The 18,531-nt window shown below is 34.3% G+C and overlaps 1 protein-coding gene across 3 annotated transcripts in view; it reads left to right on the forward strand.

Moving 5' to 3' along the window:
• LOC149776727 (ras-related protein Ral-A-like) overlaps positions 1–18,531 on the forward strand; it is a 73,680-nt gene that overhangs the window by 26,523 nt on the left and 28,626 nt on the right. For all 3 annotated transcript variants that reach the window (XM_089941252.1, XM_089941254.1, XM_089941251.1), the window contains exon 4: positions 13,363–13,537. In XM_089941252.1, the coding sequence (XP_089797378.1) occupies positions 13,363–13,537 (175 nt within the window). The remainder of the gene's footprint in view (positions 1–13,362; positions 13,538–18,531) is intronic.

An 18,531-nucleotide genomic window follows, 5' to 3' on the forward strand; every position in this document is an offset into this window, starting at 1 on the left:
CAGTGCATGAATATTAGCAGTAGACTTTAATTCCAGGCTAGTAAATTTGCTAAAAGACTAGTAATTTGTACGATTTTGGTACTCCTATTGAGTTCACTGCATATTGTATCATTGCTGTTTAATGTTAGAAATATTGTAGTAGTAAAATAATGCTCATGATATTGTGCTACAGAATTCAAAAGCATTTTGTTAGCTAGTTTAAATTTTAACTGACAAATTGATATGAATCAGTCATGTGAATATTTTCAATGAAATGTTAGCAAGTCATTTTTATGGAATACAAAATTACCTTAGAGGACTAGATTTTGAACTTCCTCAAGCCCATTCCCCAATCTGGAAATGCACAGGACTTTCTACCAGTGATTAGAAAAAATACTTTGGAAATACTACAGCAACTAAGATTGCACATATATGTACCTTGTTTTTCAAATGGCAATATTCACACAAAACATAATTATTGTTGTTGTTCATCCTTCAAGTTCACAGATGACCATGACATCACTGATACGAGTTTTGTGAGTTACATGCTTGACAGGAGATGCCACTTAAGCAATCCTGTGTGAGATCTTCTCATGATTCAGGGTCAGTGTTGAAGTGTTTCAAGGATGACTCGAGGGAATCTTTGAAATGTTTCTTTTAAACCTCCCTGAGATTGCCTTCCCACCTTCAGTTTGCTGAAGAAGATTTTTGGTAAACACTCTTAAATTCAGATAGCCTGATGACCAGGATATGGGTTATATGTTTGCTTCTATAACTTTCTGATGTGAAAAGGCCATGTAAACCTATTTTACAAATATCATCATAAAGTAATATCATCATAAAGGGCAACCTACAATCAGACAATAGTTAGCTATCAAAATAGTTTCTTTCCAAATGACCATTAGCTTAAATGGTGACCTACAATCATGGATAAAAGAACACAGTATAAGTCTATATAGCTACACACTATCAATGTGTTAATTACTCAGATGACAACTTTGTTTTACTGAACTTTGTAAATAATTCTTTAAAGGTATCATAATGCATTTGACAAGGTTTGGTATTTCATAGCCAACTTTACCATGTGACTTAGTTCTGTCATTTTCTGACAGTTTCCCCCTTTTATCGCTGTATCATTGTATTTATGAGCTGGAATTTTGTTTTAAAAAAAATAAACCATGAGTTGCTTTGATTGGCCCTCCACTCTGCATGGTCAGGATGTGCAACATAACACATGTACACCCTCCTGCATGTCATAAAAAGGCAATTGTTGGAGGCTATATTTCTGGTAAAGTTACATACATGTATTATTAAATTCTTTGCATGGAAAATTTGTAATATCACTGGGATAATAAAGAAAATGCTCATAAAACTGTACTGTGATGAAATACTTAAGTTTTACTTGACTGTTAAGAAGTGAAGATCAAATGTATTTGAATCGTTTGAAACTAATTGTTTTTGGCTCTTGAAAGCTGATACAGTTTTGTTTTTATGTAAGTGGCTTACACAGGTAAAGTGGCTGTTAACCTAGTTTTGTTCTCTTTACATATAGCAGTTATAACAACTGTTGAACACATCAAAAGGCAAGAATGCCAAAAAGGAAAATGAATGATTATACATTTAGGAACATTTCTTCTTTGCACTTGAAGGATTCCCATCTAATTTTGTTTGTACACATTTTCAAGCACATTTTTAATTTTAAACCCTTCTTGGACTGCCTTACATACATTGCTTAGCTCCAAAGGGATTAATTTCATGTTTGTTCAAGACCGGAAATACAGTAGGGAAAGGATAGGGGAAAAGTACTTGTGTAACAAAGAGAGAAAAGATGATCATTTATAAGTCATGATTATGAGTGTGCACTATAATGAGGGATTAATAGTGCTTTTTTTAGAAAACACATTACATTTGTGTTCAAATCAATGTGATGAATTAAAATTTGTGATTTATTAAGAGAACCTGAAATTAATGCTACCACAAGGTTAGCATCAGTTTTGACTACTGTATGGAACAAAGTAACATTAAAAGTACTGAGTACATGTATTCTCTGAACCCCCCCCCCCCAAAAAAAAAGTTTTACACACTTCACAGGCAAACCTGTTGCACAGATGTGAATGATATGGTCAGTTTGTGTTAGAGGGACTAGTGATACACCAAAGGAAACTACATGTATACATTCACATTGATGAGCACCCATGTTGGTCATAAGAGTTACTATTAATTCTCTTACTCTATAGCTATTAGATTGCACCTGTAACTCATGTGATGGAGTTCTTTTATTGTATGGTCAGACTTGGTCTTAATGTAAAGATAGATATATCGCCAGTGGCTTCATTTTTAAATACTTGGAACAAACACTGTTCTTCTGTAGAGTTGATCATAACATGGACAAAGTTATGCATCAAAACATCTCAAATTTATGGGGCAAAAGCTGTCTGGCAGCTTGTAATGCATTCTGCTGTGAGAGTTCTGCCAGTTCACTTCCCCTTAGTGTTATTGTTGGGAAGTAAGAGAAATGAAATTTGATACAATGAAATTAGATGGTTAGTACTGTTTTATTTATCATTGCAATTAATTTTGTACAACTTGGAATATCTACAAATTCTGATGGAGTTTGTAAGAGCTGACTGTCAGCCAGTTTATAAAATATTAAGAATACAAATAATCTACTGGTAAGCAGATTGTGGAAAAAATGTACATGATGTTAATAATCACTGCAAGACAATAACATTCATAAGATACTGTAATTACCATATTAAACTTGAGCTATAATTTGAATAAATTATAATTCCAGGTTTTATGAATTTACTGCCTTTTCAATTACCTTTTTAACAATCTGATTTGATGTAAAGGGTCATATGATACTGATCTGCAATTTTTTACACATTGATAAATTCTGTAGACTATGATAAATTCTGCAGACTACTTTTGGTTCCGTTTCCATGTCATTTTATGTGAAACTTTATCGATACCAACACCTTAACCATAATGATAGGAAGTCCTTCCCCACCCATAAATGTGATTTTGAATCAAAATATACAAACCCCCAGATTAAAATCACCCATTAAAAGTTAAAATAGTGTAATTGCACAGACCTTCCTGCACTCCAGCATTCACCCTATTTGCCAAAGAAAGCATATGGCAGTTTTCAGAAACTATTTCATTTTGTTTAGTCAATATGTTCCACCAACTGTTATTAAAGGTCAGGGTCATATGACGAGCAAGGGATCTCAGTAAAAATTGACACACAATTGCTTTTGAAAGATCAAAATGCATAGAAAGCATCTAAAACTATATTATATACATGTATGTTTTTGTTGATGAAAAGTAAAATAAAGTTTGATTATATTCATTGGTCTGGGATTGGGAATTGAACACCACCCTCATGATCAGAATTGTGGAGCAAGCTCTGTAAAGTCTCATTCCTACTTATAAATTCAGATACTCAGGTGGGATTTCCCAAAACCAAATTGCTGCAAATGATGGACTCTAAAATCTCTCTCATCATCTCCTGCACTGGACATTGTTGGTCCAAAAATGTTTGGCTGTTTTATGCAGGGAACAGGTTGTTCAGAGAAGGCTGATTAACACTGGCATCAGTTAGGGAACATTAAATGTACATATTGGTTGATCTTTGTAAGGATTACATCAAAGCCTGATGTTAGAATTTTGATTCCCCTTGTTAGGGTTTGTTTTAGTTTTGCAGCAGAGTATCATTCAGCAGTATGTGTTGCTCTCCTTATCTTTTCTTTTCATGGGCATCTGGTTTGGTTCTCATATGTCCTTATAACAGAGGAAGACAACCAGTTACTTGTAATAGGTCTTTACAACTGCATTATAACAGAAATCAGAAATAAATATTTACTGAACCGTATGGTTACTGATATAAATAATTTACTACAATTTACAACAGATTCATATGTAAGGTCTTTCCAGAAGGAACAAAGTTTTACAGTAACATAAATTGCGTTATGCAAAGTTCCAGCTGAAAAGATAGAAATTTTTGAGACTTTAACAGTTAGCAGGTACAGGATTAAATTGTTTTCTTCTCGGAAGATGTAAACAAGTTTAGTCAGGGTGGCATACAGAATGGTTAAAAAGCTTTGTAACAGTGTGTCTACTTGGGTCTGAAGTTCTGGAAAGGGTCTCAAATTTGAAAATTGCCTTTCCAGGTCTTAAAAATATAAGGAATAATAGAAAAATGACTAAAATATCTTGAAAAAGTCTTAATTTTTATTTATTACAATTGTCTTAGTTGGAAACTGGTAACATGCCTACTCTTATTCATTTGGGAGAAATTTTAGTACAAGATTCTGAGCACTTTGGGAGGTCATGAAAATATTGTTGGTTTGGAATCTTTTTTCTAAAAATTAACAAGTTGCATAGTTCATGACATGTTTGACAGTTGTCCGAGAAAGGGGCCAGAAGCTGAAAATTTTGGATTTTAAAAAGTCAGATTTATTTTACTCTGCTGCCAGTAACAAAGAACTTCCTCTAGAGAGCTAACCAAGTAAGAAAATAATGCACAATTAAACTTTCTTGGCTACCTCTTGTATCAGGTGAGAACTCGAAATTTTTTGCAGGAAAGAGTTAAAAGTTTCGTATTTTAATCAGTCATAGTCCTCTAAATTCTGTCCTGGAGCTTTGTGCCACAAAAAAATTCTGGACTGCTGTATATTGCAGTATTTCTGAATCACTGCAATATGTGCCATATTATACCACAATTAGATCAGGGAACAATTCAATGTCCTGGAGCATGGGCATGACACTTTTTTGTTTAATTTCTGTATGTCAATAGCTGGAGAGAAAAATTTCTTGCACTGATTTACAGCAAACTAACACAAAAATTTCTTGCACTGATTTACAGCAAACTAACACAATATTATATCCATGATATTATTTAGAAAAAAAAATATTAATTATCTTGAGGAACAAGAAAAGATAATATTCTAGCTCAGAAGCTGGCCAGTACCATTTAGTAGATGAATTGTTATATGTATGTTGATTGTTGTCCATATTGCAATAAAAAATGCTATATGACATATACAACAATTATGTAAAATAAAGATAATTTTTTAAAACTATTCTGAATTGTCATGAATAATGACAACACATTATTGATGTCGTTAAAATCCTAGCAAAATTCCTCTGATATTTCTGTACATTCCTTACTGTTGAACCTACCGATGTACCAGCACAGTGAAAAAGTACCGTGATACTACCACAGTTACAAACCAGTATATGATATTACCGTGCACCTCTGTTATGACCTCATTTCTCATCAGTTATACTAGTTAAAAACCTTGCAAAATACCCTTGTTGCACATTTGTTCTGTGAATATGTGTAAATTAGTGAAACTTGTACATGATGACTTCCTTCTCTTGCATTACTTGTCAGTGTTCAGATTGGCATTAATTAATATTAATGATATAGGAGTGGTCTTTATTTACAGTTATTCTTTGTAAGAAGTTTCTTAAGCAGCTGATGCTATGAAACTGTAATCTTAATAGTTGCTGAAAATATCTGTTTTGTTTCCATGTCATTACTGCCTGAAGGGATTGTCATAATTGATCAGAAGTGAGTGCTCTGTTTTGAGAAATTATTTTTATTTGTAAGTTGTAAAATAAAGGACCAGTCATTGGTAAATGGTTGAGAGGAATACAGTAATGAAATAATTCATGAAATAATTGCCAGCATTTGATAAGACTTATATTGCAACAATGTAAGCATCGGCAAAAGAAGATGGCCATGCAGTACAGATGGCAAAGTAGGCTATATAGGCCTATGCAGTGGCAAAACTTTAGAAACAGATGAGTCTATCTTTATTTTAAATATTACTAAGAGTAAAGAAAACCAGAATTATTTCTTCCAGGAAAGAGCTTGTAAGTGACTGATAAAAAACCCAAGTCTTACGGTATAAACGTAGTTCAGAACTTGCCATTTAAAAATGTAATTCTTACAAAGATTACTCAACTTCAGCCCAAAGTTAAGCACAAAATGTGAAAACTAATTGCATAAAAAGTTAACTTTCTAATGGTTTGATTGCTACAGAAAGTATATATATATATATATATATATATATATATATATACCAATCAGGAAAATAATTTAGTATTTAAGATGCCTTGCAGATTTTTCTCTCTGTTTGTCCCCCATATATAGTTGGCAGGGAGACATAGTTTTTTTGACGATGTCATTCTAGGTGCAACACCGATTTCAGCTCAGTTCAGCACTTCCCCTCCATTTTAATGTAATTCCTGAGATGACATGGACCCCATGTCCAAATTCACATCAATATATAATAATATGGATTGAATGAAAACAAGGTGATCTTTTGTTTCGTATTTTCATTTCCTGTTCATACGATTATTATAAAAATTTTGATTGTGCCCACAGTACCACTGTTTGATATATGATGCTGTTCTCAGTATTTTGTGGTTTAATACATATCACAGTTCTCAGTATAATGCAGTTCGGTAAATAACAGTTATGAACCGACTACCGTGTTTCAACTAGAGAGAGTTGTATCTGTTTTTTCGGATGTGAAAAAAATGTCAACTTGTCAAAATGTCTTGTCATTATTGACAGCAGTTGCTATGTATCAGTTATATCACAGTGTGAAGTTTTAATCATAGTTATTCACAGCCATTCCAGTGTAATCTGAAAGTGACAAAAAAAAAAATAAACTAAAATATTCAGTAATTGAATAAATAACAATGCCTGGTAGTGTTCATGGTTTTTCTTTCTAGTATGAAAAGTTTGGGCTTCCTGTAAAATGTAGGGTATTGGTTAGGAGGCAAAAATGGTCTCATTGCTATTGCAAGAGACTTTGCATTTTTTAGAAAAAATATGGTGTGTACAAGGCATTTAAAAGCAGATAAAATTAGCACAGTTTGCAAACTATTTAAGTTAGATTGATGCCTTAGGCAAAGAGAATTCTTATCTCTGTTTTCAGCAGCAAATGTAGTTGTCATAGCAACAGTTCACCCCATAATAAGATTGTAATGTTCCTTGCAGATATGTAGTTCTTATTTGTAAGAGAAATTTGTATCATGGTGCTTAAGTTACACCTTCAGATATGAAAAATTAATGTTATATTTAGAAACTGAAACCTTGCTTTAGACCTCTTTCTTTTTAAAAAGTATCAGCTTCCAGGAACAGTTTTGAACATTCTGCACATTGTTTTGAAAACATTTAAAGTTGAGAAAGTAATAGAATATGTTGTATGTGATATTTGAATATGCTGATGCTTTTTTCTGATTTTATTCTGAAGGAATATTTTTGTATTGGCAATACATTAGTACATGTATAACTTTTTGCGTTTCTGCAGCATCAGCAGTTGTCTTCATTTGAAGTTTTGAAACTCATCTACATTATTATGTGCTATATTCAATTGAAACTTAGTGCAGTATTACTTTATGACTAGAGTTTCTTCCCAGGCTACCATAAAAGTTTAAGCTTGAGCTGACATTAAGGCTGGATTGGCTGACATCTAAATCTCAGGTTCCAAATCATGGTCAGAAGTTGTATGATTTCCAGGTCTTAAGTCTTGCTTTATTGATGTAATTCACTTGTTTCTATTCAACCCTTGCTAGGAAATATTGGTGTCAGGAAGATGAAAAGGTATTGTGTTTTCACAGAAGTCGTATATAGAACTTTTTTAAAAAGTCAGTTTACTTCCACTGAATTGAATACTTATGTTCCTGATCAAAATTGGCAGCAGCATTATTTGGAGTTGGTACTAAATCAGCTTTATTGTGTTCACATATGTTTCCTGTAGTGTCTGTAATTCTTGGCATTTAGTTTTTTAGGCATTTGATTGGCATCTAAGTCTTGCCACCCATGTAAGAATTTAGTACATAAATTAGTCACAGCTAACTCTGGATATTTTAGGCCGCTTTGGCTATAATAGGCGGCTTTGGCTATAATGTTTGGTTCATTCTGACCAAGTTCTGTTGAGATTACACGAATCTGTAGTTTGCATTTGTGTACAGTAGGGATATTCCACCTGTGGGGTCAGAATTTGTGTGAAGGATAGAGGCTTTTGCACATGACTGACTATACATAGGCAAACTATATACATAATGTAATAAGAATAAGAAAAAAACTGAATAGTTTTGAGAAACTTTCACTTCTTGATTTTAATCTTAGAGTCAGAATAATTTAAAATACTGATAAAACCGTCCTAATGTTTGGAAAACAGTTTTTCTTAGAAACTCCTCAGAATGAAGTGAGTCTCAATTTCTGTCTTCTGACTAAAGTATTGACTTCAAAAGAAAACAAATTCAGTCATGCTGAGTTGGTCAAGTGAAGGAATATTCCTAGGTATGAAAATAAAGGATATTTGCCTTTTAATCTTATGTTGGACTCGTAATCCTAGGGTCACAGGTTTGATAGCTGCCCAGGTCAGCCTGGGTTGGCTGCGTTGTTGTAACTTTTGGAAAAGCCCTTAGTTCCCATTTCTTCAGCATGATATGGCCAATAATGTTATAAAAGTGCTGTTAAAAGCTTCAAAAACAAAAGAAAAATTCTTACCAAATAGGCCATGGTTAATTAATTAATTCTTTGTGTAGCAATTGTTTCTTTTATCAGTTTGCCATAGTTATTTTTACTTAGCATACATGATTGATGGATGACTATTAAAATTGCATTATGTAGAATCAGTAGCTTCAGTAAAAAAAAAAGTGGAAGTTAATTGTCTAGTTGTGAAATTTCCATCAAGGAAAAATTCACATGTTAATTAAGTTTATGACATAACCTACAGCTTTTGTCAAGTACACCCTGTTTGTACATAAAAAACTTGGGCAGCTGAAGGGAAAGTAAATTAGGTGGGTATCGGAGAAGCTCATTTATGCTGGTGGGGGAGCCATAACTAGGTAGTTTTATGGTGTATGCTATCATGGGCTGCCCATTGGGAGGGAGGTATTTAAGAGGTTCAAAATACAATATTTTGAATTTCTATGTTGGGCACATGTATCTGTAGATCTACACTATATGCCTAGCTGTGCCACTTATTCCCAATCTGAGCAACATAAGAGTGAAGTAGAGACTTTATACGTTTTATTGATCACTTGCAAGACAGACTATTAAGTTTTATCCAGTCAGTTTGCTTCATTCTATACTTGCTTGCAAATTGTAACCCAGAAGGAAGTTTATTGAAATCAAGGCCAGGATTTAGGAATATTACTGGTGCTTGTCTAAAACATTAACCAAGATGTAGACATGATAAAGGATGTTAAAATGAAAGATGAAATCAATTGTACCTACATTATATCTGCAGGATAGTGACAAAGAGATTAAAATATTTCATATCAGTAATTGTTTGATGATGAGCCCACATTAGTCACTATTTTGTTAGTGTTGGCATTTTATACTTGGGATGAATCGTTATGAAGCTAAGACATGCTTGCGGCTTTGCTTGCCCCTTTGACCTTTGGTGAAGGTCACACATATAAAAAGCTTGCTTTAAGAAATGTTAAGAAATGTTTCATCTGCTTATATTTGCAAAGCCCATGATGGGTTTTCTTCATACTTTGGAAGAATCATTATCAAGCTGAGACAATTCATTAGTGACAGGCTGGCTCTGCCTTTTGTAGTCAGTGTGATGTTCTAAAGCAAGGCTTTCATTATGGCCTTGATATGCAGGCTCTGACCTTTTTGTTTAGTACAGAATTTTATATTTTGAAGATACTTTGTTGGAAATTCTGAATGCCTTTCCTGCCAAAACATAACACTTGTTATTGCAGGCAGTATCTTTCCTATTGGAGACTGTGCGTTTAAGGGATATACACTTATCTTTAACCGATTCGGCCCCGATCCCGTCTGTAGGCGTGATGAGGCTGTACCCTACTTCAAAGCCCTGCAGCATCAAGGCCATTTGAGATAGACCAACGTGGGTGGTATTAAAGAAAAGCAGACAGATATAGCTCTAAAATGATATCAAATAATCTGGAAGTTCTAGTTGCACTACAAAATACAGTTAGAAAAAGCTTATTTTTTGGACCCGTTTTTTTTTTCCACCTAAAATTCGCTCGAGATCGGAATGCGATTTGTGTCTGGATTTTAGACCTTTTGGCCTCAGATCTAAGGCATACTGGTCTTAACTGCACACAGACAGGTGAACCTTTGCAAAAACTAGGATAAGGTGGGCATTTGGAATAAATTGTGGTCTCCATATGAAAATGATGGGTCTATTAAGCAAAAAACAAAAAGAAAAAAAGAACTCCAACTTTTACCCTTTTGCTCATGCGCAAGTAAAATAACCAATGGAAATTGATGTTTCTAATACAACTAGGCATTATTCTCATGGATAATCCGTTGAAAACCGCTGTATTACGATGTATTCAGAAATAGCACCCCAAATCTTGTTCCTACTCACATTTCAGGCAAAAACGACAAAAACCTCTGGGGCCGAATGAGTTAAGAGAAAGGAGTCGCTAGAATTTTACCCAACTTTGTTGATAGTTTATTATCTGCCAAAATATGTTATCACATCAGGATGGTTTTGTTTCAGGGGAGGAAAACTTTGAGAAACTACTGCCTGTGATTGACCATATTGCAAGGCAAATCTGACTTCGGTATTGATAATTTGGTTGTTTGGTGTGGTTTGGTGTTCATGGCAGACAAACACAAGTAGGTTATTTGGTGCTGAGGCTGTTCAAATAATGTGCTTTCCCAAAGACACACCACTGTAGCTGTTCTTCCCTGATCCAATGGTAGGATTTTAATCTAATGTTTTACTGTGCGCCTTTTGTCCGGTTTGTACATGTATGTATATATCAAGGTTTAAACAGCATGTCAGCACAAAAGTTGCTATATGGTGCTGATTGAAAATAAATTTCTTAAAAGGTAACTTTCATCTTCACTCAAGGTTTGTGTTTAGATCATTTTCTTTGATGCTTTACTTGTAGTATCAAAAACATTGGTTAGTACAATGTGGAGAACTGCATCATTCAGTGAAATTAGGTTACAGACCTATATTTCATGGTCCCGTGATTATTTACCCTGAAAATTTCTTCAGTACTATTGCCTTTCGAGTCATCTAACTTGGTATGAAACTGCATGATGATTAGCATTGCAGCTGTCATCAAATTTAGGTCAATATGACCTATATTTCATGCTTTAGTGATTTGTGCTGACCTTTGATTTGAGCTGAATTTTTGTAGGTTAGGGTTTGCATTTATGTCATTTTCAAGGATATTAATGTTTATAGGTCACATAGGCTGATACTCAGATGTGTCTGTTCATTATTTTTCAAATGAACCAGAAAGCTTACAAAGACTGGTACCCGATGAATAAAACTGTAGTGGTTTTAGAGTTGTGCAACTTTGATTATTATTGAATAAGACTGCTGTGATTAATGTTTGAAAATCTTTTGAAGTACTTTGTCTGCAAAAGTGCTCAACAGTATTTTACCAAATTGACAGAAAGCATCCTTTAGCATTGTGTGTCTGTAAAGCTCAAAGTTTAATTCTATTATCACGTTAAATTCCTTTCTTTAGGCTGCTAAACTTAAGCTGGGAGATACAGCGCCTTTTCTTACTAGGCTCTGATATTACATGCATATGACTTAACAAATTCATGAAGGGGCCCCAAGTGGTCTGAAGTGCATGCCTTTACTGACAACCACAATCTCACATCTGTCCACGTGGGTTTAAATCTTGAACTTGGTCAACTGGGTATGTGAGAAAGTTTGCCAGTAGCTTCCTGTGGGTTAGTGGTTTTCTACCAGAGTTCCTTTGCTTGAAAAGTAGCTGTTGTATTTATTCAGCTACATGTAATTTTTAAGGATGCTAACAAGATGTACATAGTACAGTATATATATATTGAATCACAAACAGTAGATATAAATTCCATCCAAACTGTAGCAAAAAAGCTTGATTGCTGAATGAAAAATCCTGCATTCTTTGGACAGAATAGCATAACAAGGATACATATGGATTTTCCATCATTGCACTTGATGGTAAAAGAAGTGGAATCAACCATGACTTTAGGTTGATCTCCCAGAGGAAGGCCCTGCAATCAAACCATTTTCCTTTCTTTTCTTATCCAAGGATTTTCCTCAAGTTTAGCATTAGTGTTTATGGCATGGTAAGGGCCACACTGGCATAGTGGTTATTGTGGTAGGTTCTCAACCAGACGTGTTTAGGAGGACATTATAGCCAGCTCTGCAAGACAGTGTGTCTCTGGGCCTGCTTGTTTACTTTTATTGCCTTGACATGATATGAACTGTTGATGTACTTTTAAATACCAGTCAACCAATCAACCTGCATACCATGCAAATTAAATAACTGTTTAGAAAGCCAAACTGAATAACAAAGTTTTAAAATCATATAATGGATATTAGATTGTGATACATTTGCTGCAACTGAAATAACTTAATGACAAAAATGAAACTAGAAATGATTTGAACTTCGAGATAGAAACTTGCATTTTGTTGTTTGCAGAAGATAAAATTCATTGTACACTTTGAATTGGCCAGTATATATAAAATTAGTGTGCTATGACTGTACATATATTTGCAATGCCATTTGAAATGTTTACTGTACCTTCATGTGTAGCTGAAGACTCCTTGGCACTAAATGTAAAATTTTGATCCCTATTTCGGATGCATTATCATTATAGAATTTTATTGGATTGAATCATTAAAATGTACACATTACAAGAATCTTCACAGTTCACTAATCATTTCTCAGTACATCAGCCATATGAAGAGAAGTTTGGCATGGCAATGATCCGTAACAGTGACCACTCGGCCACTCAGGGCCCCCGAGTTGTGCATCTGATCAAATGGGGCAGACTGAAAAGACCTAAAAAGATTGTCATAGATGAGAATAGCATATAAGCATGTACATAGATGCTGAGTCTATGTCTCTGTGTTATCTGCATACTGGAAATACAACCAGTATGTCAACACACGTAAATGGGCTCCACCTACTGTACACTGAAAAACTCTTGACAGATGCAAAGACCATCAGATTGATATGTCAGTCAATAATGTATTGTATAATAGACTGTGCATAGTGAATCATACAGATACGTGGCATGGGTGTATCATTTCACTCGTCCTTGGTGTTGCATCTTATTTGAACATACAGTATGAGCAATGTCTAGACCTGAGTGATTTGGTATCCTAAAAAAATTAAACCCAATTTTATGGATTTGCATTTTATGCTAAGGTGTCTTACCTATAAACCTATTTGTTAAAATTGTATTCCCATTTATTATATGTCTCTTGAACTTCAATTTTCTGAAGCAGCAGCACCAGCCTGATGTCAAAATGTACTTACATTATTTAGTCAGCATCAGAATTGTTCTTTGGCAGATTTATTCCTACTTACTTTCATATTGCATCGTTCTTTTTTCTTTTGTAACCTTTTCAGAGAACAGATTTTGCGAGTAAAAAATGATGACAACATTCCGTTTCTTCTGGTGGGAAACAAAGCTGATTTAGAGGAAAAGCGACAAGTGACTGCAGAGGAAGCACAACACAGGGCACAACAGTGGAATGTCCCATATGTAGAAACGTCAGCCAAAACAAATGCCAATGTAGACAAGGTACTGTCAGTCTTATTCAAGGCTTTTCTTACCCTTGCTGGATGAGCATCACTATCATATGTACTCATTGTCATGGGGCTGGTGGAAGCTTGATGGACCTAGATATTTAAAACATACTATTTCAATTTTAAACATATATGTTTGTGTCTATGCATATGCTTAGCAATTCCACTGTCGGCTGGTAAATAAGTGCAGTGAATTTTTTAAACCTAATTCACTAAGTTAGGTAACTTGAGCTGACCACAAATATGGTGGCTGATGATGTCATTCAAGAACTTATAATATTATTATTTAATATACCAGTATGTATGACAAATAAATTGTAAGCAACGATATGAGCCCCTCTGGGCATGTGGCAGAACGATGTAAAAAAGAACACAGCTTGCAAAAAAGCACATAGATATTGGAAAAAAGAAGAGCACACAGCAGATTTCAGCTCTGGAGTACTTTAAGCACCTACTCAACTCCTGTAAGTTACCAATGCTGAAGTATTGTGAGTTTACTTGTTGAACATAACCTGCCTTTCTCACTTGGAGATCAGTAACAGCGACAGTGAAAAAGTATTTCCCATTGTAAGGAAAAAAAGACAAACTTTAGTGCATCCTTAGGTGCTGAAAATTTGCAACAATTTTAGTTACCAAGATTAAACAAAAGGCAAGAAGCCCGAACTGTTTTAAAACAAATTAACCATAGCACAGTAGATAGTTCCAGAATGATGTCTTAGTCACCTTATTTGTGGTCATTCGGCAGGTTTACCATTGACTTTATATGGTGTTTCAAAGTTGAAATAAATTCAATGAATCTCAATATACTTTTATGAAAATTACATACATAAACAACAGAAATCAAGCTTTCTGTCAGTATCTATATTTGTGATATATAAATTGACTTTGCTTTCAGTGTGCCTTGTTACAAATGGTAAATTTTGGTGATCGCATATTCAAGATACTACCAGATTGCCCATCATCCAGGTAAAATGTGCAGAATATCGTTATCTAGTGACCTTATTGAGAAGCATCTATTGAGGAAGTTCACATCTGCCACAGCATCATATCTTGACAAATAGTGTGAAGTTGGTGTATATCAGTAAATTTGGCTGCAGATTTTTTAAACTTTTAATCTGTGTAAAAAAATGTCAAATTTATTTTGGAATTTTCATATAATGCAGTACTAACCATCATAGTAGATTGAGCTAGTGTCATGGTATAATTTTTCACTTACTGTGTTCAAAATTCACTGATTTTTATCCCTCTTTTCACTATTTGTGAGTCTGGAAGATTGGCAGCTCTGCGTGCCAGTTTTATCAAACTAGGTGATTGCACACATCCCTGTCAGTACTACACACAATAAGCAAAAGTCACTGTTACCCACATTTAACATCCTTCTGGCTAATGTTACATTTCTGCATGTCGCTCATGACCAAATGGGTATTTTATCTACTATTTAATACTGATGCAACTAGAAACATGAAACATTGTGAGAGGATGCATATTGTACTAATTCAGCTGTGATAGGATAAACCTTAGTACCACATCTACACCAAAAAAGGTCAGTGTGACCTATATTTCACATTTAGGTGGCTTAGGTTAAGTTGTTGCACACTATGCATTCTGTCCTATACAGAAACACAAAACTTGGGAATCCATCTTTATGAGCACTACTTGACAAGTTGCTCATTTCATTTGTAGGTCAGTATTGACCCTATGTTAAGCTTCACTGACATGGATTAAATTTTGAGTTTAATATTTATTTTTGTGGCAGCATTCATAAATTGATGATATGCATATCTGTTAGTGCCACCCTTAACACAACAAAAACAGCTCATCATGACTTATATTTCATGCTTGAATGGTTTTGCTTAACATTTTGCTCATGATCACACAAGTGTTTGAAATATTACATGCATGCTTGGTGAGTTGGTTTATCTTGACAAGTTCTACATTCTTTTTGCCAAAATAGATCTTGGTGACTTGTATTTCGTGTTCAGTGTTTAACTTATGTGTTAAAAAAAATTCTTGATTTTTATGTTCTCTCATAAAACTTGATAATTGGATGCATCTCTGTTAATATACTTTAAAATCAGAGGGTCAAATTTCGTACCTTTTTACGTTGTACAGTATATATGCATTCTAACCTACTCAGAAGGTCCCTTTTGACCAGTGCAGTTGGAAGAAGGGATAAATATGTTTAATCAGTGGTCAACATTACTGTTTATACTTGCGTATAAGCCAAATAATTTAGTAAAAATATAAAGGCCTGGAAGAAGGGGGTGGGGTTTGGCTTATCTGTGGGCCAATGTCTAAACTTGAGAGTTTTTATGTCTTTTTGTTGACTATTGTAATGGCGAAACAATAATTTTTTCTATGTCCTAAGACATAGGCATGTAAAATAACTTTCGGTGACCCGACAGTTATTAAACTGTTATGAAGTACTATGATTGATTTTGTTAATATTTTGCATATGCATATTTTCTGATTTCTTCAACACGAAATTAAATAAAGGTAAATACAGACTTCATAATTCGCAGACTGGTTGAGTTTCTCTGGGAGACCCTGCTGAACTAGTGTACAGTACTTACACAGTGCAAAGCGTGCATAGCGTCACTTAACTCCTTACTTATTCCCAAACATATTAGATGCAGATTTTGCTTTATTCATTGTTTCAACCAAATTGCATTCTTCCAGAGAACTTTTCAGCTAGTCCTTAACAGCTGTTTCATTTACATTGAATCACGCACTCACAAGTTACTCATTTTCAATGATATAAGCAATCCTACAACTTGAGGTAATATTTTTAAAAAGGTACACACATTTAATTGTACAAGGCACATTACCATCATAACCTACATGTTCACGAAGAGTGGTAATAATAAAGGATAAAATTCTCATATAGATCAACTAAGATCAACATCAGTCAATTTTAGTTTTGTGTTTTAGCTGAACAAATACAACTTTCCACACGGTGGAAAGCTTGATGTTTCAGCGTCTCCTGTGTTGATAGTTGGCGAATTTGTCTTTCGTTCTGTGACAGCAGTACAGGCCAGTTAATCATTAAAACCCTGAAACTGGCTTGTGATAAGAGGGAATTTTGAACGGTGACTATACCAGTACATTGGTGTGTAATTGCCTTTTGTTCCGTAATATTAGCATGATTACTGTAGTTTTGTAGCACAGGATGTAAGGCATACCTATGAACTTTTCAAAAGCCATGTAGGGAGACTGAATAAAAAAAAGTAGAGATTGGGACCTAAAATCTGAGGTTTTTCATGCCTTTTTAAAGTCATGTTTTCACTAAATATTGATCGATATTCCTGGTCCAATATGCTTGAAAAAAGACTCGCTGTTTCTCCCTGTGACACGCCCTTTTTTCCTATTCTGGTCAGCTGTGGTCAAACTGCACAATAGCTAAAGATTAGTCTTAAATAAACAAGCAAGAAAGCCAGTGTGACTAGTTAAAAGTAAATCCTAATCGATGCAACTATTTTGTGAAAATGATTGACCTTCCATCAGAATTCAAAGAAACCACATTCTACACTATTGTGTGTTACGCAAGTACCAGCAATTGATTAGCAAATAAAGGATTCCCAATTTTGTTGACCTAAAGGTACCAAAATAGCCACCTTCATGGTACCGTACATGTGGCAACTATTTTCCCCTCGTATATCTGACCTTTGTTCCCTTACTGTCAATTCGTAAAACATTTAGTATTATTTATTATAAAACATGTATTCTGAGTTAGTTTTTTGAGGACACATTTGCTGCGTGGTATGTATTTTCATTCCTTCTTTTAATTTAACGATGGTAATTAACATTGGTATGTATGGTATAAAAATGCCAGGTGTTCACACGTGCAAGTTTCTTTCATGGGAATATGGGAATGGCACTGCAGAATATGGAGTTACAGCATTCATAGTGATTATTCTTGGGATTGAAATTAATTGTGGACGATGTTATTGTTGGTTTTTTTTGTGTGTGTTGTGGTTTATTTTTTTTTATTTGTATTATTGTAGAGGTAAAAAAAATCATTAATTTACATGAATAATGTTTAAACTTAACATTCTGTTTAGTGAAGAAGTGAATTCTTTATAGTAAAGTAATTATTTCGTCTCAACGATAATTCGCAGGTGATACAGTGGAACATGTAGGACTTTTCTTGTTTAGAAGAAATGAAAATCAAAGACATAATGTAATAATCAGGAGTTCTCTGCAAAAGTAGGCGTAGAGTGACCCCAAAAATCTGTCGTTTTTTCCCCTCCTGGCATGAAAGTTGACAGGCATGGTGTAAGGTCACTTGCATCAAAGCAAACTACAGCTCATCTTTTACGGTATTCACATAATTTTCACAGCATTATTTCTGAAACTTTATTATTGTATTTTGGAGATATCATTAAAGTTTAGTGCAATGGTGCCCATGATTCGACTCCAAGAGATGTACTTAATTGAGTGCGTAATGAAACCTACAATGTAAATGCCGTGGCGCCATTATGTAAATGCATTCAATAGCCTGATTGTGGGCATTGAATCAAACCATATTGTTTGTTCATTGTATTGTCATACTGGGATTAGATTTTAATGATTTAGGCATTGACAATTTCAAAGCAAAGTAAAAATGTAATTACCGGTGCACTGATATAAAATGTCTAACGCAGTAATGCATAAACAAACAGTAATCGAGTCATAAAGGAGAGGTAGTGTTACAGTAACTCGCAATCGCTAAATTCTTGTCATCATCCGTACAAATTATACACAAATCTAAATTAGGCAGAAACAATAATTAAACAGAAAATTAAAAAAATTACTTTTCAAACAAGTTTATATCATTTCTTTTTATTAATCATGCATGCCAACCTCGAGATAAGTATACATGTAATATTTTTAAAATATAAGTTTGCCTGAATAAATGCATTTAGAAGTTACCTCATGCATCTTGAGATGTCTTGGAGTTGTAGGTTGACTTATACACGCAGGTCATGTAGTTTTTAGTGTTTATGCCTG

This window comes from Sinohyriopsis cumingii, chromosome 18, assembly GCF_028554795.1.
Source record: "Sinohyriopsis cumingii isolate HCF-2022 chromosome 18, ASM2855479v2, whole genome shotgun sequence".
NCBI classification, from domain to species: domain Eukaryota; kingdom Metazoa; phylum Mollusca; class Bivalvia; order Unionida; family Unionidae; genus Sinohyriopsis; species Sinohyriopsis cumingii.